This window comes from Lissotriton helveticus, chromosome 10 (assembly GCF_964261635.1).
Source record: "Lissotriton helveticus chromosome 10, aLisHel1.1, whole genome shotgun sequence".
Taxonomy (NCBI): Eukaryota; Metazoa; Chordata; class Amphibia; order Caudata; family Salamandridae; genus Lissotriton; species Lissotriton helveticus.
The window spans coordinates 972,009,571-972,028,997 of record NC_136071.1 but is presented as its reverse complement, the minus strand read 5'-3'; the positions used below and the strand labels follow the sequence as shown (position 1 = coordinate 972,028,997).

The 19,427-nt window shown below is 49.5% G+C and overlaps 1 protein-coding gene across 2 annotated transcripts in view; it reads right to left on the bottom strand.

Moving 5' to 3' along the window:
• The window catches only part of AKAP9 (A-kinase anchoring protein 9), a 647,464-nt gene that overhangs the window by 292,484 nt on the left and 335,553 nt on the right, over window positions 1-19,427 (bottom strand). For both annotated transcript variants that reach the window (XM_078663639.1, XM_078663638.1), the window contains one exon: window positions 6,100-6,252. In XM_078663639.1, coding sequence (XP_078519765.1) covers window positions 6,100-6,252 — 153 coding nt within the window. The remainder of the gene's footprint in view (window positions 1-6,099; window positions 6,253-19,427) is intronic.

The window sequence follows — 19,427 nt, the reverse complement described above, 5'->3', positions numbered from 1 at the left end:
ATTTGCGACAATCCGCCCAATTGAGCGCCGACCAGCCTTCCAAAGAGGGAGTCAGGGAGAGGCCGAGGTACCAGATATGTTGGTCCGTCCACCGGTAGGGGCACAGCACCTCCAGGGGAGGAACATCAGCCCGAGGGATCGTGAGGTTAAGCACCCATGACTTATCGTGATTAATTTTCAAGCCAGAGGCGCTTTCGAAGGAGCAGAGCACCTCATGGAGCGCCGGCAAGGACCGCCTCGGTTCCGTTAGAGTGAGGATGAGATCGTCTGCGTATAACGCCACTTTATGAGTTTGCCCCCCCATCTGAACGCCGCAAATGTCCGGGTGTCGCCTGATCAGGTCCGCCAGTGGTTCAATCGCCAGGGGGAACTGCAATGGCGATAGAGGGCAGCCCTGCCTAGTCCCTCTGCCAATGGCGAACGGTTCTGTCAACCTCCCATTCACCCTGACCCTCGCCCTCGGTGCCACATAAGGCGCCATGATCCTGGCAATCATCCTCGGGCCGAGCCCCATCCTACAGAGGACCGCTTGGAGAAACCCCCAATCCACGCGATCAAACGCTTTCTCAGCGTCTAACGACAGGAGGCACGCCGGAATGTGCCAGTGATGCACCTTCCCTACCAAATGTGCCAGTCTCCGCACATTGTCTGCCCCATGACGGCCCCGGATGAAGCCCACCTGGTCAGGGTCCACGAGGTCCGGCATGTGGGGATCAAGTCTCTTAGCCAGCACCTTCGTGTAAATTTTAAAATCAGTGTTAAGCATCGCAATCGGGCGGTATGACGAGCAAAGCGCCGGATCTTTCCCAGGCTTAGGGACTAGAGCTATTTCCGCCATTCCCATGTCCGGAGAGGGACCCTGGCCACCATCGAAGGAAGCAAAGAGTCTGAGGAGATAAGGACCTAGCTGTTCCCGGAATAGGCGGTAAAAGGAAAGCGGTAAGCCGTCAGGGCCCGGTGTCTTCCCCAAGTTCAGATCCTTGATGGCCTCAGTCACCTCGGCAAGCGAAAGTGGCTCCTCTAACCGTTCCGCCGCTTCGGGATGTAAGCGTCCCATAGTGCTCCAGAACCTCCTCTGGCGGGGTAGCACCAGTCGGAGCCGCCGTGTACAAGGAGGCGTAATAGTCTCGGAACGCCTTCATTTTAGCTTCCATCGCCGTTGCCCGAGACCCGCCCGGGAGCATCACATTCGCTATGTGGGATCTGGCCGCCTTGACCCTCAGTCGTCTCGCCAAAAGCTTCCCCACTTTGTCCCCACCGTCAAAATGCATGCGCTTTAGTGCTAAGAGGGATTTCTCCGCCCGGTTCGCACGTAGCATGCGCAATTGCCCCCGCAGGTTCGCTAGGCGCCTCCGCGTCTTCAGAGTGGATTCTTCTTGATTCTGCGCCTCTGCCCCCCGCAAATCCGCCACCAGGCCCTCCTCCACTGCCCTCCGCTCACGCGCTCTCGCAATCTCGAGGGAGGTGATGTGTCCCCGAATCGTAGCCTTGAAGGCGTCCCACACCACCGGGAACGGCGTTTCTGGCAGATCGTTGAACTCAAAGTAGGAGGTGATGGCCGTGCGGATGTCGTCAACCGACGCCGTATCTCTGAGGAGGTGTGGGGGTAGATGCCACTTCCGTTCCCTAGGGGGACCACTCCGCAGATCTCTGAGGTGTAACTCCACATGCGCATGATCCGAGATGGATATGTCCGACATTTCCACATCCACCACATCACCAATCAGGTCATGTGATACGAACAAATGATCAATGCGGGAGTAAGAGCGGTGAGCACTAGAATAAAAAGAGTAGTCCCTCTTGTCGGGAGAGAAGTAGCGCCATGCGTCGAAGAGGCCCAAATCGCCTATCTGTTTGCGCAGCGCCGAGGACATCGCCCCCGCCCCATGAAAGGAGCCCGCACTCCGGTCCATCGTAGGGCACCATACCAGGTTAAGGTCGCCCCCTAGAATAATCGAGGGTCCACCCCGAAGGACATGAGCACGCAGAAGATCCCGAAGGAAGCGATCCTGTGCCAGGTTGGGCGCATACACATTGCACAACGTAAGACGGCGGGAGCCCACCCCGACCGAAACCTTGAGGAAGCGACCGTCACCACCCCGGAAGAGCTTGTCAGAACCCCGCCTGATGCCAGCTTTACACAAAACTGCTACCCCAGCCGTTTTCGTAGCTGCTGTAGCCCAGAATTGGAGGGGATATCTAGGGTGCGCCATGCGCTTCGTATCTGCCTGGAGAAGGTGGGTCTCCTGCATGAAAATGATGTCCGGGTCATGTTGCAGAAAGTAATGCCAAAGCTGTTGGCGCTTATTTGGTGAATTAAGGCCTTTAACATTGAGTGACAAAATCTTAAGGGGACTGGCTATATCACTCGCCATCGTGGGGGTCCCTAAGGTTAGTACGCAAAGCTTCGCGCAGCAGAGCACCCACCAGCTCAGAGCCCCGCCCAGAGGGCCCAACCCCGCTCCCCGCACCATCCCCCAACCCCAGCCCCCTATAGCAGACAGAGAAAGGAAGGAAAGATCGGAAAAAGAGAAAAAAGAAAGTCAAATGAGAAAGCCAAACTTTCAGCAATCTGAAGGACTGACGGCCTAGGCCGTAAAGACGTGGCCAACTGGGCCAAAGTACACTGTCTCCAGAGTAGGGCATCCTACACCCACGGGTTTGAATGTCCATCGGGATGTCACTCCCCAGGAGACAGTCTCGGTGGGACATGACTGGCCGGGAACACTTGAAGGTATGGAGCCCCCACCTTCCTAGGCCCAGCACAGGGAGATCAGGAGCCCAAGCAGCTTCCCTCCCGCCCCACAGCCATCCCCGCCCTCCGGAGGGGTATAAGAGAACAGTACCTCAAGTAGAGTGACACATGTATGCTGTCCATCTCACGATGCGGAGGACCGTCCCGTAGGGGAGCGGTCTGCACGGTCGATCTCTGCCTCCTCCAGCGCTCTAATGTGGGCGATGACCTCCTGCCTGGCTTGGCTCGACGTTGGCACGTCAACAGGCGTCGCACGTTGTCTCCTCGGCACCGTGGTCCAGTCCGGGGTAAGCGGTGTCCTCTTGCTCGGGGGGCGTCTAGAGGGGCTCCCCGGAGGAGAGCCTGCTATGTTGAGGAGTCGCGCCGCCTCATCGTAGGATCGCAAGGATTTACGCTTACCCTCCCATTGAAAGATAAGCGCAAAGGGATGGCCCCATTGGTACGGGATGTTCAGGGACCGCAGTTTCTCCGTCACTGGGCGGAAAGCGCGTCGCCGCTTCAGGGTGTTGGGCGCCAAATCCTGGAAGAGCTGAATCTTGTGGCCCTTGTATTGCAGGTCCGGCTTGTCCCGAGCCCGCTTCCAAATCTCCTCCTTTTCCACAAAGAAATGCACCCGCGTGATGATGTCCGGGAGAAGCCCCGATCGCCCCGCAGGTGCCGCTACTCGATGAGCCCGGTCCAGTGTGTGAGGCGATATATCCTCGTCGCCCCGCACCTCGTGGAGGAGTTGCGCCACAAAGTCCATTATGTCCTCCCCTTCTTCTCCGAGCGGCACGCCGCGGATGCGGAGGTTGTTCCGCCTACCCCGGTTCTCCAAATCCTCCTGCTTGACTTGGAGTTCAATGTTCTGTTGTTCCAGGGCCGATAAGCGCTGCCATAGATGTTCCTGGTCCTCGGTGCGCGTGTCCGCCGTCCTCTCCAGGCTGTCCACACGATCCCCCAGTTCAGTGACTTCTTTCCGAAGCTCCGTGACACACGAATGGACCTCCGACCTCAGGGATCCGATCTCAGTCTTAAGGTCGGTCATGAAGGCGGCCATGAACGCTTGTGTGACCGGGGGTGAATCCGCTATCTCCGCAGGTGGGCCACCACAGGCCCCCAGCGCCCCCACTTTGCCCCACATGGCCGTCACCGGGTTCCCTTTGGGGGTCGGCGCTGGTTCCGCCTTGCTGTTCCTGTTCGTGCGCGTCATCCTCCGCGTGTGCCACAGGGTGTCTCCTAGGCCGCGTCAGGGCTCTCGTCCGATGTAGGCTGCCTGGGTGAGAGCACACAATACAAAGGGGGGCGGCGGGGAGCACCGGCGCAAAGTCACAGCGCACTCAGGGGGTCCTGGCCTCGCAACGGCACACCCCGCAGCAGCGAGCACCCAGCACACACCCCACGTAGCAGAACAGGCAGTCCAGGGATCCCTAGGCCTCAGCGCCTCCGTTCCCAATGCGCGGCCAGCCAGGTATACGAGCAGGTCCGCTCGCCTCCAGCGGGGGTCACTAGTCCTCCAGGGGGGGTCAGCACCAGAGAGTGGCACTCATTATTGTCCCAGGCCTGCACACACTATTGTCCCCAGGCCTGCACTCACCCCCAAGGAAGAGCCGTTGAGGAGCCGCGCTGTCTCGGCGTTTCCCCGCAGTCAGGCGCCATCCGCTCTCCAAAGTGCCCCAGGGGCACCGTCTGCCTCAGTTCGCCGCTCCGGCTGTCCCCTCTGCTTACAGCCGCGGCTCCGCAGGGCCGCTCTCTCTTAGCAGCCCGCTGGGGAGGGGAGGCCAGCAGTGTCTCCGATGCACGCTGGAGCCAGACACCGGGTTCCGTCGCCTCTCAGCTCTACTCCGCAGCGCGGGAAACGGAGCGCCCTGGACCCAGAAGCCGCTCAGGGGCCCCCTTCCATTCACCCCGCCACACCGCGGCCACAGGTACGGGCGTCGCAAGGCTTCAGTGTGGGGAGGGCGGGGGTCGCTCTGGCCAGCGGTCGCCGACAGCCCCAGGGTCCTCAAGGCTCCGCCGCAGACCGCCTCCTCCGCGGTCGCAAGATGGCGGATGGACCGGGCGGATCGTCCCTCAGCAAGCCGGCTGCTCGTTCCCGCCAGCGATCAGGCGGAGCACGGTGGCCTCGTGTCCAGACACGCTGCTCAGCTGGGCAGGGGTACCAGGGAGGTGTGTGACGGGTCCGGACTCCTGAATTCCGCGCAAATAGCCTATGATGGGCCCAACGGCGGCGGGAGCTCCGCTGTCACACGTCCGCTCACATCGCCGGTCAAGCCACGCCCCCGGTTACGTTTATTTTAAGTGAATAAACAATTTCATACAATAAAAAATAAAATAAAAAAAAGAGGTCAACCCCTTTGGTGCACATTCAGTGGTAGAGTGCTGCGGGGGTTGACTCATAACATAATAAATGGCATCATTGATGACATTTCAAATGACATTGAGGACATCAATGATACTGCTGTCGACATTAGACCATCAACCATAAATAAATTCGAAAAAGGGGCCAATAACCATTTTCAGAAAGGGATGACTTTCTGCCGATACGTGGGCACAAAGCTCGAACCCTACATGCCATCCAGCAAGTGCTGTACACAAACAAAGGCTATACATAGAGGGGTTTGGCTGCCCACAAATGGTTGGGTAACAAGGCCGACACCGATTCCAGGTCTGATGGGATAGCACACATTGACCACAGTGGAAAGTGATTGGCAGAGGGGGTTAGCCACAAGGCCTGGCAAAAGCCAATGCCCTGCAGCCATTCTGTACTGTGCAACTCTGAAGGTCGAGCGGAGTGTGAGGTGGTCACTCACAGACAGTTGGGCATGGGGCCTGGTCCTTTGGCTATCCCCACTCTTCATGGCCAAAGGCAGAATACTGATGCCTCTGGATGCCATCATCTGTGATGTAATCAATGATGTGATGTAATCAATGATGCAATTTACCATGTCATCAGTGATGTCATTTCTGAGGTTACAATCGATGCATGATGGGGTGCAAGTAATGGATAGTTTACTGAACCATAACTGTCTAATTTCTGTTGTGAATAGTGTTTGTTTTGCAACCATAACTACATTTTACCGGTGGGTTTTTTTCAGTGAGGTTCAGAGGTGTTTTAAAGATGTTTTATACTAATATCTTACAAGCATAATTAACTGTGACTTTACCAAAACTTTGTTTTTCTGAGAATATATACAAGTCAAAATTTGTCAATATTAGTGAAGATCACAGGATGAAGAACTGGTTCACTGAGTGAAGCAGAGCCAGTTTCTATGGTTAAAAACAAAAGGTCTTTCTACGAACTGACACAGTCATCTAGAGGAAATGACCAGAACTAGTGATTGGCTAAATGGTTAGATAATTACCTTAAAAAATGCATTCTCAAGTTCAAGTTCTTGTAAACGTGTAGTAGATTCCTTCCTCTGGATTTCTAACTGCATATGCAGCTGCTGAACTTCTTCAATTTTGTTTTCCAGCTCTTCCCTGAACTGTTCCAGTTGTTCCTCCAAGTTAGTTATCTGAAAAAATCCAAATAAAAGGGAAGATAGTTAATTATAGTTTTAGTCCCGATAAAGATGTAACAAGTCTCACCATTCCGCGGTTACGAAAATAAATATTTCAATTCACATTGCAAATAAAAGTGAAAACAAAGGTTTGGTATCCCATTTCCTAAATAAAAAAGCATGGACGGGAGGAATTCTTTGGTTTCACTGAAATAGATACTTATTGTTTCAACAATTCCTAGACAACAGCTAATTACCTAATGAATTAAACATATACTGGTAGTGCAACAATAGCAGCAAAGTAGTCTCTACTTTCATAAGCTACTTCAAGGGCACTACAGTCAAAACAATTAAAAATACAACTCTATTCTCCAACTGTCATTAACAATTCAACACAATTAATTTCACTCATATCGGTTTTCTCATTCATAGCAATTTGTTTACCCTCACTCACTTCCGAAGATAACATTTTGAAAGTTGAGGGTCGTATTTGAGTTTCAGGACTTCAAGCCATCAATACAGTGGATGACCCCGGATTAGTCGGATATTTCTCTTCACTTATGTATGAAGGAGAGTGAACATCGCGCCATGAATAAATAGTCCATGATTAAACAAAATGTCTTAAAATATGTGACCTGTTTGAGTATCAGAGCACTGTACAAATATTATACAGATACAAAAAACACAAAAACAAATACAAGCAACACTTGACACCAAACAAAAACTCTGCAATGAATGACACCTACTTACCCAAAGATCCAAGCTGGCGTTGAGAGCAGTGCCTGACATATACATTGAGATGGTTATTTGTTAAGCAAAAAGGTTTTGTGGTTTTGCGTAAGATCCAAAAGAGGTGAGCCTAAAGGTTCTCTTCATGGGCAGTGTCTGTGTTCAATTATGTTTCGAGCGCAAACACCTGTTAGATCAGGGATTTTTCTTGTGGTAATTTTGGCATGTCAAACCCACCGGAATTTAAGATGGGGGAATACCTGGTAATTATTGACCATGCTAATTTTGGTCTGACAAGCACCACAATCTATATATTATGGCCTATTTGTGAGGGCATAACGTAATAGGTGATATTTATTGCACCAAATAAGCATGAGATACTGGGGAATGAGATTCTAACAAGTGTGGAGAATGGACCCTGCTCCTCGGGCATCCTTAACTAATGCCATCGTTGATGGCTTGATGAAAGTAGTGGATTGAAACTTAAATGCAGGTCTCCTCCTAGGATCATAAGGCTCCTCTGAAATAAATAACTTTGTGCTAAATGAGCAGGCAGCTGAAGATGCACTCTGGTAATATAAAAAATTATCACAAAAATTTAGCAGTTTGCCATCACATGCCGATAGATCAGTCTCAAGAATAAAAAATAAAGAAATCTCCTTCGTAATTAAGAAGGATTACAGTTCTGGTGTCTCATCTTCCTACAGAGAACGTTATTTGGGATAAATTCTGTTTTGCAAGGTTAATAACTGATCCAACAAAACAGAAGCCATTGCAAAAAAAGTTCAATTTCTACATATTCTACTAAGTATTTTAGTGGTCATTCACACCGCTGCTGGATTGTCTGGTGAGATTACTTAATTACATGCATTTATCACACAAGGAGACTTGCACCAAGAGTCAAGTCGCAGTAGTGTTGTTCAATTACCTCCCTGTTTATAAGAAAAAAGTAAAAGTTGTAAACTCTATTGTCCATTGTAACTTTCAAAAGCTTGCTTTTCAGATGGTTAGTCAGGTAAATTGGTCTGAAGATGGGGTACTTTATATGATTTTTAGTCTAGGTAGTAGTACTGGAGGAGGGATCCTCACCATTGCTTTCTTTCCACAGTCACTCTCAGGAACTTTGAAATGTTTAAAGGAACGTAGTGTATATATTTGTATATTGTTAAACAGGCCAGGGGAGATCCTAGGTTCAGGTTTGGAAACAGGGAGCTTTTTCCTCATGATAATGACTAGTTTTTCTAGTTTGCTTCGTGATGTGGTAAGGAAAGAAGAAAACTCTGAATAACGGTTTAAGGATTACAGATTGGTTCACCTCGTATAATATGGATTATGTTTGAAAAAGGAAGACAGAAGTTGTTGATGAGGATACATTCCTTATGCAGCAGTGCGACAAATGGGTGCGCACCCGCGCACTCTCTTGGACTATCATTCATGAATTGCGATTGTTGGGACAGATCGCATTTTTGCTTGCACGCATTCGTAACACGAAGATGAAAAAATAATTACTGATAAGGGGAGGAGTGCATTCTTTCTATTTCCTAAATTTGTGACACAAAAAGCTTGCCCCAATGTTAGTTTGCACCCCGTTGATGAAATGTTGAAGTCAATAAAGTTTTGAGTGAGAGAATAGCCATCACTCTGAAAGCAGCACGAGGTTAGAAATATTCTTGATGATGCTTACGCATGGATAACGTAGGAAAACAGACTGAGATCATGAATCCCACTGTATGGATACAACAAATCGGCAATTGTAGCAGTTTTCTTTCTTGAAGAACTGAAACATTTCGTTTACTTTGTTCGTACATTTTGCACATTTATTAGGTTGCAATTTATGTATTTTTAATTGATTTAAGGTTTTTGAAGTGGGAGGTTCAACATTTTATTTGGGTATATTTCTTTGAGCATGTTCTTATATGGTTTGTCAAGCGGGTGATGCAATGCAAGGGGGTTTAAATTGGGAATGACTCAGCATACTATAGTTTCACAATAGCAGTTTGGAGCTGGCTCTTTAAGAATTTGAATCTATACCTGGCCTGGTCATGGGGTAGAATCACACCTGATTCCTATTGTGCACAAAGTTTAAAACTACGGTTGAAAAGACTTGGCTCAGACCGAAAGCAGGCAAAGCGAATGAAGGAGCACGTTATGATGAGATAGCCGCTTCGCAGTTTTCAGGTGATTTACTCGTTAAAATATATCGAAGGGATGGTTACTTGTAGTTGCATAACGAGGGTGCTCAATAAGAAATGTGTAACAGTGGGATGTCATGTAGTTCGAGGGAACGGGAGGACGGGCAGTGTAATAGTGAGATTACTATTCAGTGTTCACATATTGGTACAGAAGTAAAATCATTGGAAGGGCTGGGTGAGCATTGGGAGTTTTCGGGTTCAGATAATAATTAGGTTAAATAGATGGGACTGTTTTTATCACATTTACAGCATTATTTTCACTTTGATTTTGATGTTTACATTTAAAGCAGAGTGTGTTCTGAAGAATGGTTGAGTCATTTTCTTATTATCCATTTCAGTGACCCCTGACGAAGGGCCCATGTGGGCTGAAATGCATTGGGTGAAATGTAATAAAACATCTTGTGAGCTGATTTGCCTCTATGATTTTTGTCTCCTTGATTCTTATCTACGTGTCGCTGTCGAAGGCCCGGAAGGCATGCAGGAGATATGTGAAAATGTAAAATTTTCATGCTGGAATCACGCTGCTTTCTTCGTGATGTAGTAAGGAAAGAAGAAAACTTTGAATACCGGTTTAAGGATTACAGATTGGTTCACCTCGTATAATATGGATTATGTTTGAAAAAGGAAGACAGAAGTTGTTGATGAGGATACATTCCTTATGCAGTAGTGCGACAAATGGGTGCGCACCCGCGCACTCTCTTGGACTAACTTTTCTTGAAAAGCATTCAGACTAACAAATGAAATAAAATGTATTAAGTTCTCACAGACCTATTGGCTAAGTTGTTAAAAGCAATAACATACTTCTCTTCAATTGCACTTGTTGGATTTTTTTTGGGCATTAACCCCTATAGTGCCTAATTTAAATAAACTGGTTTACATTGCAGGTAGTAAAATGCATACAGCGATTCTATGGGTAAAATGCAAAGACCTACCACATTCCAAAGGTTATACGAGTTTCCCTTAACCCTAACATAATGCAGAGAATAACTGATTTAGAGAAATTTCACAACCATGGTCCGAAATTTCCCTTTTCTGTTAACATTGTAATCATTTTCAGAAGATAATGGAATCGAGATGAGACTTTACAAATTCAGCCCTCGAAATATGAGCATAGTTAAGAAGGCAGTAGCACACTATTGAGATGATGATGAGCGAGGATAAGCAGACAAATTTGACGTTTTTGAAAACATCAAAAAAATGTACTATACCTTAAAATCTTGTTCATTATGAGAGTTCATATGACCTGTCATCAATCATCTCCAAATATATAACTGCTCAAGTGTTCATCAAAATATTTATTACAGGCATAATAATGGACATTGTATTGAAAAAAAATATAGACATTAGTCGGCCATTCGCCTCAATCGGTATCTGCCCAAACAAACATTTTCTTAATATTGGGATACCATACCAAAAGCTAATGGGCACAGGGTTAGATAAATGACCAATCTAAACAGCATAAAGAATCTCCTTTCTATGGGTCCTTGAGCAGACAATAATAGATATTACTAGTCCCACGAAATCCGATCAATAGGAATGTTAAAGCAGATTTAAGTCAAATAATGAAACATCAAATTTGGGAAGTTGAGCCAAGGCAAGGCAACTCCCTCAGGCTTGTATTTGCCAAACAAAATAAGAATCAAGGATTGAAAACCTTTTCCACATAGAGCAACAACTTGTTCTGATGGCTCAAAAACAAACCTGGACGATTAGAACCACAACTTTCACCCTATGCCAACTCTCTTAGATTCACCACGGACACTGATCTCACCCTAAAGGTACACACAACCATGAAAACTAAGCCTGCCTAAAACCAGCTCTGTCTACTAAAGAAAGTGAAAGTATTCCTCCCAAAATACAACTTCAGTGCCATTGTAATTGCTCATCTGGATGGTGCAAATGCTCTACTCCATGGCCTTACAGACTCCACATTGGTCCTCACATCCTTCAGGGCATCCTCCAGGGAGCAAGCCTGGTCAAGGGCCTGAAGACATATGGCATTACCCCCACTATAATGGAACCCCACTAGCTTCCCTTTCCAGGCGGCAACATCTTCAAGAATTGCTGTATCATTGACAAAACCATCACACGCAGCAACACTGCCCATCTGGCTGAAAAGCTCACCATTTCCAGTGGCTATTGGAATACTTGCAACCAGAACAACATCAAACTGGAGAGGAAGAAATGCAAAAAGGAAAATAAGTCGGCACCCCCTTCTCCACCTATACACCCAGTACCCAAAATAACGTCACTGTATACATCAGGACTGCCCTACCCCAGCCATGTTCTAATTTAGGAAAGAGCTAAAGGAATAACTCTTAAAATAACACAGCACAGTGAGGCTGTAACATCTCATGTTTGGTATTAGAAATCGGCTACATTCCTGCCATGCCCTCCTACCCACAATTATTCATTGTCAGTGTCTTTGCCTTAGAGTCAGAACAGCGCTCTGCTGCCTTTCTGATTATTCGTACTACACCAATATACATACATAACGTGATGTGCAAGGTTTGAAAAATTCGTGACATTTTCAACAGACCTACAAGTCAAAAAAGTATAAAAAAAGTTACTACATTCAGCAGGGCTCCACTCAACAATATTTTCTTAAGGTTGGAGTAAAATATATACTTTTGATCAGCAGTTCGCCACATGTGGGGTGTGGTCTCCAAGGGAGTGCGCAAAAGCTACTCAGGGGGTCTGTGACTGTTTAGAAAATGAAATATTAGCAGATTAACAAATTATATACACATAAAGAGTAAAATTGAAAACAGAACATTTTTAAACCACTGAATGTGTAGAACTTTTAAATTTGAGGTTACAAATTAAGGGCCCGATTACGATGTCGGTGGGACCGCTACTGTCAGGCCATCGGTGGCGGTCCCACCACCATCGGCCCATGCAGGTCCGCCTGCCGCATTAGGATGGCGAGCGGAGAGACTGTCCGCCACGAATCCGACGCGCTCAAGGAGCCCGTCGGACGGTCTACAATCCCTACAATGGTGGAGGTACCTGCTGTAGGGATTACAATGTCCCCTTCCGTCAGCTTGGCGGAAAGTGACTAATGGGTCCCCTAGCAGAACCTCCTTCCCCCCTGGCCTTCCGACATGGGCCCTGGCCACATAGTGCAGGGATATTTGAAATTTGTTTTTTGTGTTGCGGAGTGTGATGCAGCCCGCAGCACACTTGGCAAAACAAAATATACACACTGCGATCACCGTGAAGGCGGTCGAATCCTAATGTGGCCAGCGGGACCTCAGACTCTTAGTTGGGCGGTCATGCTTCCGCATCAGTGTCTCCAAGCATCATAATCAGGCCCAATGTTATCAACTGTTTTATTTTGTGGTTCAAATCGATCATTGTCTTTCAGAAGTGACTGTGACTGTGAGGGGGTCTACAGACGTCAAAAGTCTAGAACCACTGCATCAGAGAACACATTTTACATTTGCAAAATGACTGTTAGAAAGTGTTATTAATAATTAGACTATAATGTTGCTATAAGTGTTTAAGTTAGCATAGCTAGGTTGCAAATTTAAATTACCGGGCCTCAACCTATTTGCACTACCATCCATTTTAAAGTTGATGAAAAAAATGTGTCTTTAAAAAAAGCATTAACAAGTTTCCTACTTGCATCAATCAATCAGGGAATTGTGAAGCGCGCTTGTTACCCAGGAGTCATTCGCGCCGCTGGAGGGGGGTTGGGGGGGGGGGGGAGGGGGGATTCAGGGGTTGGGGTGCAGCTCAAGATCAGCCGAAGAGCCAAGTCTTGAGGCTCTTCTTGAAGGTGGTCAGAGTGGGGGCGCATCTGATGTTGATAGGGAGCTCGTGGCAGGTCTTTGCCGCAATGTAGTAGAAGGCTCTTCCACCCGTTCTGGCATGTGGAAGGAGATTTATTTGCTGAGATATTGGGGTCCGGTGTTGTGGAGGCATTTATAGGCGTGGGTGAATATCTTGAAGGTTACTCTCTTCTCGACGGGGAGCCAGTGGAGGTCTCGCAGGTGTTGGGTGATGTGTTCATGCCGAGTGATGCTGAGGACGAGTCTGGCTGAGGTGTTCTGTATGGTCTGGAGCTTGCGGAGCAGGGGTTTGTTGATTTCGGCGTAGAGGGCCTTTCCATAGTCCAGTCTGTTGGTTATAAGTGCGTGCGAGACGGTCTTTCAGAATTCGGGGGGGGGGGATCCATTTGAAGGTCTTGCGAATGATGTGGAGGGTGTTGAAGCAGGTGGAGGCAATGGCGTTGATCTGTCGGGTCATGGTGAGGGAGAAGTTGAGTATGATGCCGAGGTTCCAGTCGTGGTCCATGGGGGCTGCCGAGGGCGGTGGGCCACCAGGTGTTGTCCCATGCAGAGGGGGAGAGTCCGAGGACGAGGACTTCTGTTTTCTTCGAGTTGAGCTTCAGGCAGCTGCTGCTCATCCAGGATGCGACATTCTTTATTGCATCTCTTCTGTCTTTCTCCTTTTAAAAAAAAAAATCTTTTTATTGAACATAAACAACAAAACACAAACTGAAAAGTGACCACTGTGCCATGGGTATCTGCAAATCATAAGCGGAGAATGTAGACTTCCAACATTACAGAAAATATTAAGGAGTGTGAAATGTGGGCTCAGGCAGCATCCAATTCCTCACGGACAGGATCTAGATCTGGTGGAGTACAGATGACCCCACGGTACGCATTCCAGACATTCCATATCCTTCCCCATTTACGGTGTCTCCCCCTGGCTACATACACAGACCTCTTCCGGAACATGCACCAGTCAAGGTCCTCCATCCATTTCCCAAGCTGAGGAGCTCGGCTAGCGCCCCATAATTGTGCAATATTACGTTTGGCAATCATGCATGCAAGAGTGACCCACAGTTTACCATGGCTCGAGAGGTCAGAAGGTTCCCATACGTTGAGTAGGCAACGGCGTGCCTCCAGTGCAATCTGTACGCCCCACACCTCACTCATTTTCTCATGGATCTTAATCCAGTAGTCATGGACCTCCTGGCATTCCCACAAGATATGCATAAACGTTCCAGTCATACCACAACCTCTGCGACAATCTGCATTCGTAGCAAGCCCCATCCGACACAACCCGGGGCCCGTGGTGTAGGATCGATGAAGAATCCTAAGCTGCACCAGTCGGAGTCTCATAGGGACCGCTACTACATGAGGGGAAGACACAGCCTCTCCCCAATCTTCTTCATCCAGGACCAAGCCATCTGCAACCCACTGTTCCCTAAGTTTCACTAGGGGATCCTTAGCATGATTGACCAGTTTCTTATACACCAGGGAAATCGCCTTAGTAGGAAGATACCCATCCAAGAGTCGATCCTCTAGCGGAGAGGGCACTGGTGGCTTCACATCACGTGGAATAGCCGCCGCCAGTGCATGCTTGATTTGTAGGTAACGATACCGCTCGCTCTCATTCAGTTGGTGTCTGGCCTGCAGTTCCTCAAACGTTACAATCCCATCTTTACCCCACAAGTCCTGAACCTGCGAAATACCGATCAGATCCCAGCGATCGAAACCCTTCGATTTCCACAAACCACCTAGTCCCTCCGAGTTCCACAAAAGCGTGGCCATTGTTATTCTACCCTCCCATTTGAGAGCACGATTAGCCTCATGCCACACTCGCGTTGCCACCGACGTCGGACCCACCAGAGGAAACCTACCACGTCTAGCGTACAAAACCCTCGTGTACTCACCCCCTGGCAGCTGGCCGCGATCCATGGCAAACCCGGGGTCAGTCGGCGAGCCATAAATTGAATGGTTAATCGGAGCTAGTTGGGAAGCCCAGTAGTATTTCCTAATGTTAGGCAAACCGATCCCTCCGTCATACCAGGGTAGCAGCAATTTAGAGAGTGCAATCCGTGGTTTCCCTCCCCAGAGAAGTTGACGTTGCAACGATTCAATCTCATTGAAGTACGAAGGGGGTACGGGATCGAAGGAATTCTGTAAAGCATACAAAAACCGGGGGAGAGCCATCATCTTAAACAAAACCGCACGACCTAACATGGAGAGCGGCAGCTCCCTCCATCTTGCAACATCGCAACGCAGTCTAGCCAAGGGGGGTCACAGGTTCGCATTAAACCTTACTTTAGGATCTTTCGATATTTGAATTCCGAGGTAGCGAAAGCTCACAAGTTCCACTTTTACCGGACAATTCGCCGGCATCCCAAGCGGATCACCACTCAACACGAAGAGGACCGACTTCGCCCAGTTAATGGCAAAGCCCGAGTATCTCCCATAGATTGTCAAGATGTCCAGGAAAACAATCAAGGACTGTTGGGGGGAGGTCAAGTACATAAGAATATCATCCGCATAGAGCGAAATTTTATCCTCCCACTCCGGTGTCCATCGCAGCCCTTTAATTGATCTGTCCCACCGTAACCAAGCCGCAAGTGGCTCCAGGGCCAAGGCAAACAAGAGTGGTGAGAGGGGACAGCCCTGACGGGTGCCCCTCCCCAGCTGGAAATCCCGGGACTTATGGTTATTAACCACCACTCGAGCCAACGGAGCAGAATAAAGAAGACAAATCCAACGAATAAATTCGGGTCCAAACCCTAGCTTCTCCAACACCGCAAAAAGGTAAGACCATTCCACCCTATCAAAAGCCATAGTGGCGTCCAACGACAGAAGCACCGCCGGTTCATGAATACGAGATGCTCCCGCCACCACTCCATGGAGTCGACGGAGGTTTAGGGCAGTATTTCGGCGCTGCATGAAACCGGACTGATCCGGATGTACCAACGTCGCAATAACCTTCACCAACCGGTTGGCGAGTAACTTGGCCAGCACCTTGGGTTCCGCGTTCAAGAGGGAAATCGGTCGATAGGAGGGACACTCCAACCGAGGCTTACCCTCTGTATAAATTACAATAATATTGGCAAAACGCTGGTCATAGGGCAATGTACCACTGTCTCTACTCTCGATATACATATCTTTCAAAACAAGGAGCCGTTCGGTCTGCGTGCAATTTGTACAATTCAATGGGGATACCATTCGGGCCCGAGGCCTTCCCGGAGTGAACCCCCCTGATGGCCGCCGCCACCTCGTCGTTCGCGAGGGCAGAGTCCAGAAACTCCCTATGCTCAACAGACAGGGCGGGCATCAGAATATCCCGTAGGACCTCCGTGTTATCTTCCACAGTATAGTCCCCGATCGACTTGTAAATGTCCTCATACTACCGGGCAAACTCGTCCACTATAGTCTGTGGATCCGTCATGACACCCGAGCCCGCAATCTGCAGCTCAGGCACCAGACGCGACCCCCAGTCTCCCTTCTCCAACCACGCTATCAGTTTTCCGGCCTTATCGCCGTGTTCTTAGATTCTACTCTGGGTGTTGGCATGCTGCACCTTCGCCCTATCATGCGCCAGGTTCTTGTATTCATCTCTGAGGAGACCGAGGCGGTGTACCGCCCCCGAGTCCCCAGCAGTGGACACCTCCCTCTCCAAGGCCGACAACTCCGCCTCGATCCTATCGATTTCCGCCCTGCTCTTCTATTTCTGCCCAGAGATAGGGAGAGCGCCTCCCCCCTGACAACAGTTTTATAGGCCTCCCAGAGGGAGCATCCTGAATCGACCGTCCTTGCATTCTCTCGGAAATAACTATCTGTGACACGTACCAGCTCCTTCTTAGTAGTAGGGACTCTCAGACGCCAAGCGCCAATTGGGGCTATCCTGGCCACGTCGCCTAGTCCCATTCTCAGGTGAAGCCAGATCGGTGAATGATCAGACACTCCTCTAGCCAAATGACACACTTCCTGAACAAACATCGCCTGGGAACCAGGCACCAATACATGGTCAATCCTGGAGAAAGAGTGAGGTGCCGAGGACACATGCGTGTACTCCGAGTCACCGGGGTGCTGAAGTCTCCACCCGTCAACCAAGCCAGTTGCGGAGACAAAATCCGCTAGCCACCTAAGGGAGGGCAAGAACACACGGGAGGGGTGTCTGTCAAGCTCACCATCCATCACAGCATTAAAGTCTCCTCCTAGTACCATAGTACCGACGGGCAATGTTAGAAACACCCTACTTAAATCGCGAAAGGTATCCACCTGCAGCGCGGGAGGGACATAGATAGAAAGTAATGTAACCGTTCTACCCTCCCAGAGTCCCGAGATGCCGACATAGCGGCCCCGATTATCAGACCAAGTCGCCTGTATAGTAAGTGGAAAGGAGTTCTTCACTAGGATCCCCACCCCCCTAGATCCAGAAGTGAAACCAGCATGAGCCACCAATTTATAACCCCCACGATGCAGCGCCATACAGAGCTTGCCCATGAGGTGGGTCTCCTGTAACAAAACCACATCTGGCGATCGTCGTCTAATTAGCTGCCCCACCATAGAACGCTTGATCTTATCCACCAAACCATTCACGTTCCAACTGAGGACAGATAAACCCAAGCCAAATCTAGCGGAAGCCATACTTATCTCTCAAAGATTCTGAAGCATTCCGCGGCACCCATAGCAGACACAGGCCACATACAAACAAACCAACAAACAAAAAACCCCAAACCCAACCCTCCAACCCCCCTCCCTGCACCCCTGCATGCAGCATATGCACATCCCCAACTAGCAGTGTGCCTGTCTCCCCAAGACTAACTACAAGTATCTAAACGTAGAAAAACGGAGGAGGACCTTACAACAGGCCGCCATCCTCCACAATCCCAAACCCGATCGCGTTCCCCCCACCAAAAATGTTCAATTAGAGTCCAAAAATGACAAAAATATCGATGGGGGATAAAAACGCCCCAATCGAACCAGCACCGCCACCACCATCGTCAATTCGACACAAGCGTAGGATAAAAGTCACTGTTCCTCATTCTCCGCCCGGGTGTCTCCCTCTGTATCCGGTCCCTGGACACGGTCCAGCCAGTCCACTGCTGCCTCGGGATTGTCAAAGAACCAAGTTTTCCCGTCGTATTCGATCCGAAGGCGAGCCGGGAACAACATAGAGTACTTCATTTCCGAGGCCCGCAGCCGCCGTTTGATTGCCATGAAACCCTGCCGCTGTTTCTGGACTGACTGGGTGAAATCAGGGAAAAAGGGCAAGGAAGCGTTCTCGAACGCTAGCGGTCCGGAGGATCGTGCCGTGTGCAGGATGGCATCCCGATCGCGGAAATTCAAAATCCGTGCTATAATGGGACGAGGGAGCGCCCCAGGCTTCGGGCGTCCGCCGGGAACCCTGTGGGCCCTTTCCACTGTGAAAAAGTTGCTTAGGCCCTTGGGCTTGAAATGTTTAAGGATGAGATCCTCCACAAAGAGAAACCCGGGGCCTGGCCCTCCGACTTCTCCGGCACTCCCGAGATGCGGACGTTATTGCGCCTCGCTCGTCCTTCATAATCATCCAACTTTCGGTCGCATTGAGATCGAGCCACCTTGAGGCCTCTCACCTCTCGCTGAAGCTCCGCCACATCGTCAGTGAGGCTCGACGTTTTGATCTCCAACGTCTTGACTTTCTCTGTAGTTTTAGTAAGGTCCGCTCTTATGAGACCCACCTCGATAGACACAGTGTCCAATTTGGAGTCCATCCTACCCAAGGAAGACTGGACCCGGTGATCGCCGCCATTAAGTCCTTCATCGTCGGATCCTCTCCGGTGGGATCACTCTCCTGACCTTCCGTCTGAGCGCGCTTCTCATCCACCCGGGGAACCCTTAGAAAAGTTGTATTTGTCCAGTTTGTTGGACTGAACCAGTCTGGTAGTCATAGATGTTTTCGGCGGTGGCTTTTCAGGGTCCCCTCTCGCCGCCATTCTCAGCTCCGATTCGGACACCACCTCCGCCAATCAAACAAGGCCCAGCCAATGTGCCACCAACGTAACTAAAAGCCCGTCGATCGCGGGGTGTTCCGTCCAAGCAGGAGGTCGCAGTAATAGCAAGAAATAGGGGTGACCCAAAGGCACCTCAGATGTGTCACAGCGTCCGTAGGCCGGGCTCCGACCGAGCACTTACGGTCCTACTCGCCGATGTTGTCGAACTCCAGAGCGGGCGGTGTCACACGCAGGGTCCCGGCGCCGTCACTGGAAGGCCACAATATTGCGGACGGCGGTAGTATGTCACCGGAGCGCCCAAATCGTTCAGAATTTCACCTAGTGGTTCAGGTGCTGGTCCCCCACGTAATGGTAGGGATGGGGCTCAGGAGTATGTGCCGGATGGCAAGTCAGCATGTGGCGGCCGGCGGAGCCGATGCTCAAGCGGCCATCTTGGTCGCTGGCGCGGCTCCTCCTGTGTTTCTCCTTTTAATAAAAATAAAGAAAATGGGATTCATTTTATAGTGATGTTTTCG